Below are 16249 nucleotides of genomic sequence, written 5' to 3' on the forward strand. Positions count from 1 at the left end.
TCATTTTCCACAGGATGGAAACATTTAGCACACCACTAGAATGACCTTAATTGTTTCCCAGTATCAATTCGATCTCTTTGTTGATGCTGTATGAAGGGATATGTTTAGCAGAAAGAGCAGATTAAGACAAGATAAAAATGTATTGTGAGCCAAGAGATGCAATGATGATGACAGAAAGCGGAAACATGAACGATTGTTAGAGGTGAAAGGGCAAATGGTAGAAAAAAGGAGGAGACTGACAACAAGACCCAAGTGTTGAAAGGCTAATATCAACTAATATCCCTTTATTGCCCATTATCAGAAGTTAGTCAAACACACTTTCATGTCACACTCCCCTAAAGCCTTCACATCTCTGTCTCTACATCAACACAACAGAACAATTGCCTGTGGCTGAAGACCATTTGGAGAAATGATAAAACACCGTGGTAATGAACGTAATGAGAGGAACACTTTGGAATGAGACAAAACTGTTTAATTAAAGCAATAATGACCACAAGGGGGTATTAAACATAGTTAAATTTGACGTTGGTGGGTCTAATGTAGCGATTGCATGATGGGCTTGGCACACAGCTCTGTTTGTTAGCATACTGCTATTGTGGGATTAATACCTTGCAAATCCCTTTGTGTTTTGTTTTGTTTTTTTTTGCTTCAATGATTTCATTATAATAAGATGACCCAGCTCTCCTTGAGCTGTGCAGTTCTAGCAGCCTTTGAATTATTAGGACAAAATAAGATTCCTAACTTAAATCAGTTTGTTTTTCCATATAAAATCTGCTGTCGTGATCTTAAATGCACAGGAAGTTACTAATCCAAGCCTAAGATGAAAGCATTAAACTATTCGCTAAACAAAAACAAGGCAAATACGAGTAAATCTCCCCTGTCCTTTTTGGTGCTTTCAGTATAATGCGATCAGAGAATAGTTGCTCTGCTATGAGGATATCTGGAAAATTTTCATTAAAGTTGTTCACATTTTTCTATCACTGTCACTTCAGTGTGCAGAGGTCAATTTGGATGCATGAGGAGATAACAAATTAAATTTGTGCATAGTCTTTTAAATATTAGAACCCTGTTCTCCATTGGCACATTCTATTCCGGGACACTCAGACATATTAGTGTGGGGGCAATGTGCTCAACAGAGGAGGTGCAAGATAAAAATTGTGAACATGAGCTGATAAAAAGCCTTCAAACATGCTCTGCTAAACAAGATAAATCTGTGGAGTGGATGCTTGCCTGGTGATGTTAGAGAATCCAGTGGCAGTTAACTGGAGCAATTATCCCCTCAATTCCCACGCACCCCACCGCCCTCACCAGACACAAGGATTATTCTATTGTTTTACACAGCTTCCATGAAATTACAAACATAACCTTACGTAATCACTCGGGACATTGAATTTTTACTTGGACTTACCTGAAACAACTAATCTAGGCATCTAGTAAGCATCCTAGTCCAGTAGTCCCCAACCCCAATGCGCCACGAACCAGTTTAATGTCAGACGATATTTTCACAGACTGGCCTTTAAGGTGTTGCGGATAAATACAACAAAATAAAATGATGCAACCAAGACAAAAACTGTGCTATTTTGTAAATATGATAATAAACCTGAATTCACTGTGTAATTGTGTAAGCTTATTAGCAGCGTCCTCCTGAAATGCACTAACAACATTGAGAGTAACATCCTCTTCTCTGCCCCTTAATGCTTTCTGGTTACTGTGGTAACGCATAAATATTTCTTTCAAAATAAGACACACAACTACATCATGGGAAAAGACCCAGGGAAACCGAGTTAACGATAAAAACCCTGAAAACCATAAATTTCATACTCGAGCCTCAGCTCTCGCGGCCCGGCACCAAAGGACTCACGGACTGGTACCGGTCCATGGCGCGTGGCTTGGGGACCGCCGCCCTAGTCAGTTGGCTGAAGCAACTCAACTAGTTTCTTTTGCGTAAATGAGTAGCAGCTCTACACCAAAGCCATCCCATATAGCCAAGCTTCTCACCCACTAACCTAATCTCGAAGGGAGACTCCAGACACCCTTCAGAGGCAGCTTGCATCCACCGTCTCATTCTTTTAGTCAATACAAAGAGTTCATGGCCAAGGTGAGATTGGCAACGTAGCTTGACCAGTCTGAGACTTGGAACTGGTCCACAATCTGGACAGACTTAAGGGATCCTATGCTGAAATAGCTCCTGGGATCACTCGGACACATAAACTCCTTCACCATGATAAGGTGGTGATTTATGGAGGACCTTTCTCTCACTTCATGCCTATACCTGAATATCACCAAATCCACAGCAAAATCCTTGAACGTTATACTGTACACGTCTATGGACTTGCTATACATGTTCAAGGATTCAGATATGATCGTATTAAGTGATAATGGTATGATAAGGAAAAGAGACACATCACATGCTCTGTGACTGAAGCAATTGGTGTGGTTTTTGTGGGGGGGCTTTTGTGGTCCCTGGCTCAATACCATTGACTACTTCTCTGTGGGCCAGTAATTAGTCAGACTGTTCGGTGGGCTCTGACTTGCTGAGAGTTCTCTGGGGGATTTCCACTTATTATCTGACCGTGAAGAAACTAAGCTTTACATTCCAGGCACAGCAAGTGTCAAACACAATGGACCACCTGGATGAAAATGTAAATTCATTTGTGGACTAGGACAAACACAAGTACGTCTGCACACAATCAATTCAGGCATCTCGCATTCCCTCGCAGACCTTAAATTTTCTCGGCTATTCACACATTATGTTCGTGTTCTGCAAAACTCTCACTAAGTGGGTTTCGCAGTGTGCAACTAAGACTACTGCTGTGAGATTTTAAGCACTCGGCCACATTAGCGATTACTGTGACAAACAGTGACGTGCCCGGCTTCTCTCTCTTTTTGACTCTCTTTCCTTGTCTGTTTTTCTTCATTATCTCCATCCCTTTCTCGCCTTTCCTATTTCCAAACCTGTATTCAATTCCAAGATGGTTTATTGGCATGACAGATAACAATACCATGTTGCCAAGGCAAAATGTTACTCGCATTTTATTTATCTGTCAATCCCTGCCTTTCTATCTCCTTTCCTCCTATTAGGAGTCAGCTTTTCAGCTAGATTTAATTTGCCTTATTGGCGCTGAGGTAGCACAGTGTTGCCAAAACATCTAAACAAATTAAAGTTAACATTATCAAATCATCTTTCTTTCTCAATTTCTGTCAATTTCTACTTCCATCTCACTTGCACTGTCTTAGCTTTGGCCCATTTTATCCCCTTTTTTTCCCCCTGTGGATGTCTATAACAGAGGATAGAGTCTGTTAGAGGCTGAATGATGTCTGCCCTAAGCTCTGGATTCAGACGTCAGTTTAAATAACTATCTAGGATGTAGGGACGGAGAAGGCACTGCGGTGCAGCCTACATCTGAGGAGGGGACTGACTGTGACCTCTCACCTACCTCATGCAAGCAGACCCATGCTCACTGGCTTATGAAATCCTGTGCGGTGAAAGTGCTCTTTGTTTTTTAACACCTAGTGCTTCCGCTGGGAACGGTGTTGCCCTTGCTGGACATAACCCACCGTTACACTATCACATTCATCTGTTAATATAGTTTCTGCTGGGATTGTCTAGAATAAAGACTGGAGATAAATGTGCCTTGTAACAAAGATGAATTTTGCCTAGTTACTCAGATTCACCCTAGGCACTTTGAAACAGTAAGCATGTGCCTTTGCGATACCTGCGATTGTGTTTGACATGTCAATGTGTGCGTTTGCTGTGTAATGTGGCTTGATCCTGCGGCTCGTTTTCTATGATCCTCAGGCACACATGCTGGCAAACAGAGCACACATACTGTGACTCACATGTTGGAGAGCACGTCATCAAGAGGGCTCTGCTCTGTTCTGTCTTCACTCCCCATTACCCACGCCCCCCTGTTGCCTATTTCGTGGATTCTCGTTGCACACACACACAAATGACACTGGAGCTCTGTAGGCGAGAAGAACTGAGCCATGCCTGACCACTTTCTGCAAACCTGTTTTAGAGTTGAGATATGATAGCCGTGAGTGGCAAGCAGCCAAAACAGCCCTGGAGGAAGTAGGATAGTTGGAGGTTTGCTAGAATGGGGTGGAAGTGGGCCACATTAGTGAAAATGAGCAGTATGTCTAAAGTGTCATGGAAAGGCATGTGTTTAAAAACAGGATTAGCTGAGCTCCTAACCTTTTTGGTTATTTTAACTGTTGCCAACCCAGTGATGGAGACAAGACCTGTTTTTGGTTTTGTGTTTTTTTTTTCACCTGACACACTAGAGTGTTGTATTTTGGAGTGTGTGAGTATGTGTGGTAGCAGTCAAGTGGTTCATGCCACCACACAAACAACTGGAGGAAGAGGACTTTTTAATTTTGCTTGAGCACACACACAAACACTCCAGTCTGTGGAGATAAAGGAGGAATTAATCTCTCTGATGATGTTGCTTTCCGGCTTCCACATCATAGTGGAAGAGTACAGAAAAGCAAAGGAGATGGATTGTATAAATTTTATAGATTATATGCCATTACAAATATAAAGATTTAAAAGCTATGCAAAGACAGGAAGTCTATTAATATATTGCATCTATTGTACACAGCAGTACAGTCAAGGGTTATTGTTTTGATGTGAAGTATTCAATAGGGGACTGGAGTGTACAGGCAACCTGGGAGCCACGACTGTTGTTGCCTGGGAGAGCAGAGAGGTTTTTCCATTAATTGCCTCCCTGGAGTTATGTTCTGCAGCCACACTGCTTATGGTGCCCAGTGTCATAGTGTGAAAACAATGATAAGAGAAGGGAGAGAGCGTGACACACCACTGTCTTTCAGGGTGTGTTGAAACACTCACCTCACCCTTCCACCAGGAAGTATTTGACCAAGACTCAAGTTGCTGGTGTTCCCACTGAGGTTTTGTAGACATGTGACTACTAACCATGTGGCATTAACTTGTCACTTGTGACTGTGACAAAGCAATGTCAAGGTAATAGTGCTAAAGTCACTCAGGCCTAGAGATCAATCCGTGACCATTTGTTAACCAATGATCATGAGAGAAACATGGGTATTCCCCAAGCGGTTGCAAGTAGTTGCTGGATGGTTGGTTGGTGGAAGTCACTGGGAAAATGACTGCTAAAGGCTGAGTCACACAGCCCTACAGACTGGTCAGTAAACCCCTGGCAACCATCTGTTGCTAGGGAAAAATCCATATTCGCCACCTGGTTGGCAAAAACATACTTGTGATAACTGCTTTGATCGTTTGTGTGGTTGTAATTTGAATGGAGGTGGTGGATTTGTCTGCAAACAGCAGCCAGCTACTCTCTGAGGTCTAGTAAAATTATGAAAAGTGCAACACAAACTGGAACTGTAGACCATTTACCTTCAAAGTAAAAGCTGTGCCTTATGCAACATGTTGGCTACAGCACTTGTTTGCATTGCGCTTTTTCAGGTTTTACTACTGCTTGGCTAGTAGTTGCAGACAAACATGAAAAACTACAGGCAACTGTGGCAATCTGTTAGCAACTAGCAACCAAATCAATTACTAGGAAGTTTCTGGTAAAGTAACTTGTTTGCAACCAGTTTCACCCATCCTAGCAACTGCTGGTTGTGTCGTATCCAATAGGAGAGACTACTTTCAAGCAATAGGCACATGATGTCACGTTAGAAACCTCAATAGAAAGGGGAATGTGGGAGCTGTGGAAGATTACCAAAATACCCCAACATCACCACAGCAGCAACAACAGGCAGTCAAGCATACACACATAAACACACACATACATAAAGAAACACAGGGCCAAAGGGGATCTGAGAAAATATGTGAATCAGAAATAAAAGAGCACAAGAAACAGTGAAAGAAGGTTTAAACTATTGTAAACAGGCAGTTCAAATCATTAAATTAACAAAATTATTTTCCATGAACTTTGTTATTCATGCATGTACTATTATATTATCATTTCCAACTAGTGTGTAATCATTTACTACTACACTACTAATCCTATGAAAAGCAGAATTGTTTTCAGTTGGGTTTTTTTGCTGCTTAGCTTTGATTGAGGGGCAAAGAGAAACAGCATGCTGTCTTGTCTGGTTGTCCGGCTAATTGTAACAGCATGTTAATGAGACACTAGATTACCCTTATAGCCTTTGACCCTCTGTGGCTACATCACTTCCCTGAAGAAGGCCTGGAAATAATCAGACCTGAACAGATCTTCCCTCGTAGAACTACTTGCTCAGTCTGCTTTGAGTCATATTCCCAATACCCCAGTTAATGTTTATGTCCATCTGGCTGATTTTGCAAATAGCTCATGAAGAGCAAACCAGAGGAGAGACCAACTGTCTTTCAGTCTGTTTTTTTAAAAATAGACTAGAGTGGTAGCTGTAATTTTCTGTCACATGAGGTGAAAGGACCGTGCTCGTCAAAATAAAGTGCATGGCATTTGGGTTGAAATGTGAGCTCTTGATTATGGCCTCCAGATTTATCTCCCGCTTCTCCTATGATGGATGGGGCTGAATGATCTACTGGAGGAAATGAAGGCAAGACAAATAAGGATCTAAGGACAGAATCAACTCTTTGGCCTTATCTCCAATGTGAAGTGGTTGATGAGCTCATATTACTCTGTAAAAGAATTTGGAGCTACAAACTGACCAAACAGCACTGTCTTACCCTTACAGTCTTGGCACGGGTCCATGCATTTCCATGTGCCTGTGGCTCTTGGCTCTAGCTCTCACAGAAATTGCATGCAAGTGTATCTCAAGGGGAATAACACAAATACTAGCTTTATTTTAACACATTGCAAGCAACCTTTTTGACCTGGGTGGACCAGGCATGATTGGGTTAAAGCACACCATCTGGTAAGATCAGTGATCACTGACTAAACTTATCCAGGAGGTATTCTCAGAAGCACTGAAGAATTAAAGATTTTGACATTATGATATTGAGTGCTTATGTGTAGGACAATGCGATAGAGGTCATAAAACAAGGGCACAAGTGGAGTAATGATCATGTCATTTCTTCAGCTCTGCCTAAAATGGTGCTCATTAATCGTGATGAGTTGCTATGCATCATCTGCTTCTGGCTGTCAGGTGGAAGATGGATAATCCGGAGGTGTTTCACTGTGGCTAAAGTTGGACCATGCTTTGGGGAGATTTATCAGGCCTGTACAGGCAGTCACTGTCTTGGGTGTTAAGGGGATGCCCTGAGGGTGACTGCCCTTTCTGGCTTTCCAAAAAACAAAACAAAAAAAGATGAAGATACAAGAGACAAGGTCAAATTAAGTGGCTTTGGTTACATTTATCTTGTATTGGAGGTTAAACAAACCATAGCTACCGATATGGCTCTGTAGTAATGGAAATGCCCTTTTGAAAGAGTCTCAAAGGTGTTGTGCTTAGAGTCTTAAATAACAGTAATTTGTGGCTTGGTTTAGGTTTTTAATGTACTGTTCTTTGTGCTATGCATTATTCAGCAAGCCTATTTTCCAAGTTTTAAACCAGGCCATGTGCATTCAGGCTATCTAGCTAACCACAGCTCTGTGTGGAAATAGGACAGTGCTGTGTACTCTCACCAGTTAGACTAACAGACCTAAAAGCTGAAAACGTTCCAGCATGTCATTGCAGGTGGTGTTTGCAAGTTGCATTTTACACTGCAAGTTTTATTTTAAAACTTTAAAACTAAATTTAGCCCAGGGCTGTGTAGAGTGATGTCTCCTTTTCAAATTATTCAAATTATTAAGTTTCACTGCAGTCTGTCATTCTCTCAGATTCTATATTGTACAAAAAAGATTGAAAACAGATTAACTTGTGGGGCTTTCCTATGAGAGAAATCATACCATCGTATCATCCAACACTGCGTCACATCTCTTAAAATGTTTATAAGAAATAGTCATTACTAAATCAGAATCAATATGTGATTTAAAGTTATTAATGTGTGATGGATAATTAGTAATAACTTATTAAAATTTAATAGTTTGTCATATTTAAATTATTAGCAGATGGTAGTGGTGCATCGTTGTCTATCTTTACCTTTTAGTATGGGATTTTCCTTCATTTAATTCAGTGTGGATTTACATATCCACATATAGATATATTTAACTATAGACATAATGCTATCTTTTTGTTTCCTTTCTGCTTTTGAATTCACATATAATGTCTAACATGAAACATTTTCTCTCATCCAACTCTTCCCTACCCCATTTTGTTCCCAGGATGGCTCCAAACAGAGGCAGGTGAGGAAGAAAACGGTATCCTTCAGCTCAATGCCGAACGACCGCAAGATCAACAGCACAGCTGCTTGTATGGCCTTCATGATGGAGGGTTGTGAAATGAAGAAGGTGCGCTCCAACTCGCGTATGTACAACCGCTACTTCCTGCTGGATCCGGACATGCACTGGTTGCGTTGGGAGCCATCCAAGAAAGATTCGGAGAAGGCTAAACTGGAAATCAAGAGCATTAAGGAGGTCCGTTTGGGGAAAAAAACTCCTGTTCTCCGCAGCAATGGTCTCTCTGATCAGTTTCCTGATGAATGCGCTTTCTCTATCATCTATGGGGATAACTACGAGTCCTTAGACTTAGTGGCTACCACAGCAGATGTTGTCAGCTCCTGGGTGATGGGCCTGAGGTATCTGGTGTCTTATGGCCGCCACACTGTGGATATGGTGGAACAGAGTCAGCCAAGTCTACGAACATCTTGGATTGGATCAGTGTTTGAGCTAGCGGATGTGGAAAAGGAAGGACACATAGACCTATTCAGAGCCACCCAGATAATCAAGGGGCTCAACCCTGGAATGAAAGAGTCTAGGATACAACTGAAATTCAAAGAACTCCAGAAAGCTAAAGATCAGTACGGAGAGGCAATTAACTTGGACACTTTTGTTGAGGCCTACTGTGAGCTATGCACACGGCCAGAGATTTTCTTTCTGCTGGTGCAGTTCTCCAGTAACAAGGAATATCTTGACAGCAAAGATCTGATGCTTTTTGTAGAGGTAGAGCAGGGTGTGGAAGGAGTAACAGAGGACATGTGCAGGGATATTGTTCAGAAATTTGAGCCATCTGCTGAAGGCAGGGAGAGAGGCTACCTCTCCATTGACGGTTTTACACACTACCTCCTGTCCTCAGAATGCCACATTTTTGACCCCCAGCACAAACGTGTATGCCAGGATATGACTCAGCCTCTTTCCCATTACTACATCAACTCCTCGCATAATGCTTCCCTTCTAGAAGACCATTTCTGGGGTTTGTCAGACATCAGCAGCTACATCCGAGCTCTGAGGATGGGGTGTCGCAGCATTGAAGTAGTTGTATGGGATGGCCCTGATAATGAACCAGTAGTGTATGTGGGCAGTTCGGTAGCCTCACAGCTAGCTTTCTCTAAAGTTCTGGACATTATCAACCAATATGCTTTCGAGAGCTCTGAGTACCCCCTTATTCTCTGCTTAGTGACCCACTGTTGCATTCCCCAGCAGAGGGTCATGGCACAGCACACAAAGAAGATTCTTGGGGACAAGCTGTTTATTGACTCACCCAACAAGGAGGAAAACTACCTACCCTCTCCTGAGAAACTCAAAGGTAAAATCCTCCTTAAAGGCAAGAAGCTACCACCCAGCTGCAGTGATGCTGAAGGGGATGTGACAGATGAGGAGGAGGGTCTGGAAATGTCCCAAAGAGTGGGAAATGATGAGAAAGACCAGCTGAATGGCTTGGGCTGTAAGATATTTAGGCTGTGCAGAGAGCTGTCTGATCTTGTATCTCTCTGCAAGTCAGTCCAGTTCAGGGACTTTGAGTTCTCTAAGAGGGAGCAAAAATACTGGGAAATATGTTCCTTCAATGAGGTAGATGCAAACAAGTTTGCTAATGAGTTTCCAGAAGAATTTGTCTGCTATAACAAGCGCTTCCTCTCCAGGGTATATCCCACTCCCATGAGGATTGATGCCAGCAACATGAACCCCCAGGATTTCTGGAAATGTGGCTGCCAGATTGTGGCCATGAACTATCAGACTCCAGGTCTGATGATGGATCTCAACCTAGGGTGGTTCAGGCAGAATGGCAACTGTGGGTATGTTTTACGGCCAGCCATTATGAGGGCGGAGGTGTCCTACTTTAGTGCCAATGCTCGGGACTCCCTTCCAGGAGTGTCTGCACAGCTTCTTCACATCAAAGTCATCAGTGGGCAGAATCTTCCCAAGCCTCGTGGTTCTGCTGCTAAAGGGGACGTGGTGGAGCCCTATATATATGTGGAGATCCACGGCATACCAGCTGACTGTGCTGAGCAAAGAACCAAGACTGTGTCTCAGAATGGTGACAACCCTATTTTTGATGAGAGTTTTGAATTCCAGATTAATTTACCTGAACTTGCAGTACTGCGTTTTGTGGTTCTAGACGATGACTACATCGGAGATGAGTTCATTGGCCAGTACACCATCCCATTTGAGTGCCTACAGCCAGGCTATAGGCATGTCCCTCTACAGTCTCTTACAGGAGAGTTCTTACCCAACACAACCCTGTTTGTTCACGTGGCCATCACCAACAGACGTGGTGGAGGAAAGGGTCATAAGAGGGGTATATCTGTCAGGAAGAGTAGGAAGGCCCGGGAGTACACCACCACCAAGACCACAGGAATCAAAGTAGTGGATGAGCTCTTCAGAGCTTCCACCCAGCCTCTCAGGGAGGCCACAGACCTCAGAGAAAATGTGCAGGTAAGGACCTAAATACTAAGAAAATATTAAGTTACAGTTTGAAAACTGGCTTCTCAATCTATAGATGGCTGGGGTGGGGTTTGTGGATGTGCTCTGCATCTTCCCCCACTTCCTTTTGATTTAAAAGAAAAGTACAAGGAAAAAACTGCCATATATAAGTGATTCCACTGTACAGATCAGTAGAACATCAAATTCAGATTTGATTTTCTGTGGTAATATGGTATTTAAACTGGCTTATATAATGCAATATTTTCGGCACACATAGGTTAACCTCCTAGGACCTGGCGTCCACATATGTGGATATCACATTTTGGGTTATTTAAACCAAAATACTCAATTTTGCTCTACAAGGGCCTGATATCCACTTATGAGGACATTATACTGCTACTTTTCTATCGAAATTTTAAACGAATATCCTCATATGTGGCTCTTATTTTTCATAAAAACAAAAATAAGGTTAAAAAAATATCTGGTAATTCTTTGTTTTTACATTCATCGGGCCCCAATATGCCCAAATATCAAAGAGAAATTAAAAATGCATGCTGTGGAAGAGTTCGGGTCTTAGGAGGTTAAAGACAGCATTAAAGTAGTTTATTTTTTAAGTTTACCAGTTTTTTTCTAAACATTTTACCCTGATTTTGAGGTTATAAAACACGCTGATAATATTTACTAACCCTTTATAGCCATTTAGTTAATAATTTGTATAATATAAAGGCTTTCAAAATAAATTTACATAATAATTTATTGCATCCGTAGCAATAAAATCCATTGTAAATGTTTTGCATTGTACTTAGTTCACTTGCTGTCGTGGATAGAGGCTTGTCACTAATTGTGCTCTATTAATGTAATAAAAGAAAGGGGCAATAAAGCGACATTGGTGTACAATTCTAAAGTTTATGAATAGTGTAATCATTAATGAGGGACAATTACTGCCCCAGGATGACGAGTGGGTTGCTAGGCACTTAGTGCGGTATTTTAATGCTCCTCTCAGCTCAAATGAAGATTTGTTCGGGCCTTTCAGTGTCTTTGTTGGTGGTCATTAATATATGGTGTGTGGCAACTGCGGAGTGGTATAAATGCTTGTGCCATTTGTGCTGTCTACAACTAGAGCTGGCTAGAGGTTGTTGTTTTTTTGTTGTGTGTGTTCTTAAGTTGTTAGTTTACATCGGCAGCCTCTTGTTTTGTCGTGTTTGAAGGAGGTCATTTTTGTACACTGCTGAAACAGCTCCAACAACAGTGTTCCATCTTCCACTAAAAAGTAGATTTCTAAGTGAAAGAAAAGACTAAAATGAATAAATATGTGCATTTTTGTTCTTCTTACTTGCCTATTGATCATATGTGTAAAGGAGCCCATCGCTGGAGAGAAATGAGAGATTTAATCTTTTCCTCAAAGTCTAGTTTTAAACATTACTGTAAATCACTTTACACACTTGTGCACATGGAACAAAGTAGTGATATTTTCTTTGTTAACAGAATAAGTTTCTGGACTTTTTTCAAGGTTAGCTTCATAGGCAGAGATAATCCTCACTAACTTCTGATGGAAACTCAGTCATTTTGTTCTATAAGCCGGCCTGAAATATGACAGAAGCGGCTCAGTTCAGAGAAGAGCCTCCAGGCATACTCTTAGTAGGCTTTTAAAGGGTAAAAAGTTGGTTCCTCAATACACTTGTTGTGTAACTGGTGAATTTTTATAGTGGCAAACTTGACTGGATCAAATATGTAATGATGATGGGTTTTTTATAAATAGAAATAAAATTTCGAGGTGCATGCAGCACATCGCTTCCATGTATCATGATCATGAGGTCTGTTTGTCTTCAGATAGCAGCAACCGCAGTCTAATGGTAAAGCAAACAAAAGACAGACTGAACTAAATTAGCAGAGATGTAATGATGATTAGAGATCCCGTGGCATGCAGTCGTGCATTTTTTTGTTGTGGAAATGGGCATGTTCTGAAAAAGGGCTTCATTATTCCTATTAGCATGGGAGAAAATATGTTTGTGTTCTAGGGTGAAACCGATCCTGTGATGCAGAAGAGGAATAATAGGAACGTACGGTATTTTCTTTGTTCAAATTTTTTTTTTGTGTAGTTAAACCTGTTAATACAAGCAGTTAGTCAGCACCACTGACTGAAATAAACGAATAAATAAAAAAAATCCCCAGCTTGACAAAACATTTTGACATGTGGCATAATCACATGTTTTCCTTTTTGGCATGAACTAAAACCTTGAGTTTGTCATAAGGTCCTCTTAATCTTTACTTTGATGTCTGTCAGCAGAAATTATTAATAAGTCATGAAATATGGCCCAATCTGTCTTATAAATCTCTGACAGCCTAATAAATATTCTTACTTTTGTAAGAGTCAAATAAAATTACTAATGCAGATTAAGTATTTCGTTGCAGGCATGCCATGTGTCACAGTTAAGACCCTACAGACTTTGTTCTGTAGCTATGATTCATCTCTCATAACAAATGGCTTTAGAACTTTAATTTATAAGGCTTCATGAAAAATGTTTGGTGGTTGAAAGTGAACGTGTGTTCAGCTGATGCGATCGTGTTGGCACCTCTTATTAAACCACATTTTCCTCTGGTTTGAAATGTAAATACGCCTTTTTGAAACGAAGAGATAAAAGTTGATGACATAGATGAAAGAGGTGAAGTTATGAGGGAGGCTTTAAAGAGAACAAATAAATGTGTTTTTAGAATGAGGCATATTGCCTTTTAAATGTAAAATAATGGACAAATGGGAAGGGCTTGTACAGACCAGCTGCAGAGAGAGCGGTTCTGTGGATCTGGAGACAGCTGAATGAAAGGATCTGTGGCCAAATACCCACAAGGCGACAACTAGACACTCTTTAAAAACATATCTGTTGTACTCAGTGTGCACACACGCTTATTTTTTTAATTAAGCAAAATGAATTATTTGATTGCTTTCATTCTTTCAAATAAAAAGCAGTTTTTCACCTCACTTAGCTCTCCTAAGACTCCTTCATCCTTAAGCTGCAAAGCTTCCAGGTGTTCTGCTTTGAATAACAAAGGAACAAGAAGTACATTTGAATATTAAAAAGACTAAGGGAATCCATGAACATTGACCAGTGGGCTATTATAATAAGTTGGCATTTTTAATATGTGGATCTATCTACGCAGCAGATTAATTACTTCTGCGGGAGACTTGAATAAAGTCCTTTTCTGAGTGCTGCTGCCTGTGAATGTTACAAAGTGTTGATGGATGAGAACTGCTGCCAGCCTGGATTTTCTTTTTATTTGCTGAAAATCATGTGGGCCACCATTGGCGCGTTCACCATCACTTAGTGCTGTGGGCAAGAGAGAAGAGAGCGATTCGGAGATAGAAGCAGAAAGAGAGACAGAAAAGGGCAAACTGAAACAAAAGCAAGGTCCTAACTGGACACAGAGCTCCCATTTGGGAAATGCTGGAAGAGGAACAAAGTGGGGAAGGGAGTAATTAAAAACACAAGCCTCTCACTGGGTTTTGTAACACCATGGCTTGGAAAGACTGCGGCTTTTATTGCTCAACAATTATCAAAAAAACATTTACTCGTGTCGTCCCAAGCACACATGCGAGGAATTATACAAAACATAATGAATGTTAATAACTTTAGCTCAGACCACACTGAGACATAAACACATGCAGCCACACATGCTGATTGTTCAGGCACACGCATAATCACACAGTGGTTTTTAATCCAGAGCCCCAGAGCTGTCCCACTTCCACCATTGTGTTTCTGTGTAGCTGTGCTCAGCGGTCCAAGGGGTGTTAACCGTGTATGGTGCTCAGCATACAGATCCTGTGTCCCCTGACCACCCTCTTTGTCTACTGTAAAGTTGGGCCTCCCAGTGACAGCATGTCCTCTAACGTATGGGGATTTTTCTGCAGGCCTAGCCCAGGGAGACAGCTGGTTTCCCAAGCAGCAGCCTCCACCGTGTGGACTGATTTCCAAATGCCGACACCAGCTTGTTTTTGCTAAACTGTTTTCTTGCTATCTCATACTCTCTCTTTTGTCACTAAATTTTAACACCCTCTCATACCTTTTTGTTTTCTCACTGTTTCTCATTAACTGCCTCTCCTTTTTTTTTGCTTTTTCAGTTACTCATGCTTCAAACATGACTGTTTGTTCACACTCCTTCCCTTTCTCCGTCTCTTTCTCTTCTCTCACCTCACTCGTTCTCAAGGATAAGGTCTGCTTGCTTAAATTCCCACGCTAGCAAAAGAAGAAATTAGAGTATGTGCTTACTAAATGTTTACGTTAGGTGGTTTCTTTTTGAGGAATTAGTAAGCAGATTCAGTATTAGGTTGCAAATAAATTCCATGACTATAAACACATTTCAGTTTTATTTAAAGTGCTATTGACAGCTGTGCAGAATTCTGTATTTTGTTTTAGTTAACTGCACAAGCAAGTACCTGTAAGGCACTAAAAAGGCAAAATTACCCAAGGTTTTTAAAGAATTGGCTGAAACAATCCTTGTCGACGATGGCATTGCATTTACTACAGTGACACATACCGATCAATGGAAGTACTTCAAGATTCAGTATCACGCTCAAGGCCTCTTGAATCTCTGACAAGAGGGCGACTGAGGTTTGGATCACGCTCAGTCGTCAGTGATAGGCATGCAAACACGATTTGCTGAGATAGAGATTTTAGATGATTTCTTTTTGAGCAGACTGATATTATAGGAAGTGGGAATAATTTTAGGGTCATCGTGGTCATCAAGAAAAACACTGTGCTGACGTATGTTGTTTCTGATCAGGCGGGAAACTCACAACTCTCTCTATTAAATCTCTTTACTTAAACTGACCTGTATTCTATTAGGACAACTATGATTTCATCAGTCACCAAGTGCAATATATCAACAGGAATTTTCCTTAGCTGCATACATTGGCAGTTGAGATAAACACTGTAGTAGCTATTCTGAGACCAATGACATACAAGGGCACATAATGCTGTTTAGAGAATATTTATGTTTATTGATTTATTTGTATTTTAACATTAACTTCTCCTTTTAATTAATGGAGGATCTTGAAATTAATGAACCAGGAACTGGTTAAGTATAAGCACTATCACTTATATATTAAATGCCCACACAAATGTGTCACACGGTCTTTTTTATTTCCACCATTTGTACCTGTTTATAACCAGATTCCTATTTTCTTATGTGGGTGATTTCTTCCCAGAATGCAATGGTGTCCTTCAAGGAGCTCTGTGGTCTGACCCCTGCAGCCAACATGAAGCAGTGTATCCTGACGGTGTCTACATGGCTGATGAACAGCGAGCGATCGCTGAGGGTGACTGTGGACCTGAGCGAGACCTATCCCACCATGGAAGCTCAGGGTGTTGTGCCTGAGCTGCTGCGCAAAGTACTGAACGCCTATGACATGGTAAAAAAAATGTGAATGGATCTGAATTTTGCAATAGAAGTACCTTTTTCCTTTTATCCTATCCTTTTATTTCCTTTTCGTTTTCCTTTTAATTTCAGTTATTAAAATTCAGTTCACACAAACATTACAGACAGACAGTCACACCTGTCCTTTATCGTGCAGCATCCAAGTAAATATC

The 16249-nt window shown here is 41.1% G+C and overlaps 1 protein-coding gene across 1 annotated transcript in view; it reads left to right on the top strand.

Moving 5' to 3' along the window:
* plcl5 (phospholipase C like 5) overlaps window positions 1-16249 on the top strand; it is a 67707-nt gene that overhangs the window by 33249 nt on the left and 18209 nt on the right. The window contains exons 2-3 of the mRNA XM_006798237.3: window positions 8193-10679; window positions 15868-16071. Coding sequence (XP_006798300.2) covers window positions 8193-10679; window positions 15868-16071 — 2691 coding nt within the window. The remainder of the gene's footprint in view (window positions 1-8192; window positions 10680-15867; window positions 16072-16249) is intronic.

This window comes from Neolamprologus brichardi, chromosome 4, assembly GCF_056152115.1.
Source record: "Neolamprologus brichardi isolate AB-2024 chromosome 4, ASM5615211v1, whole genome shotgun sequence".
NCBI classification, from domain to species: Eukaryota; Metazoa; Chordata; class Actinopteri; order Cichliformes; family Cichlidae; genus Neolamprologus; species Neolamprologus brichardi.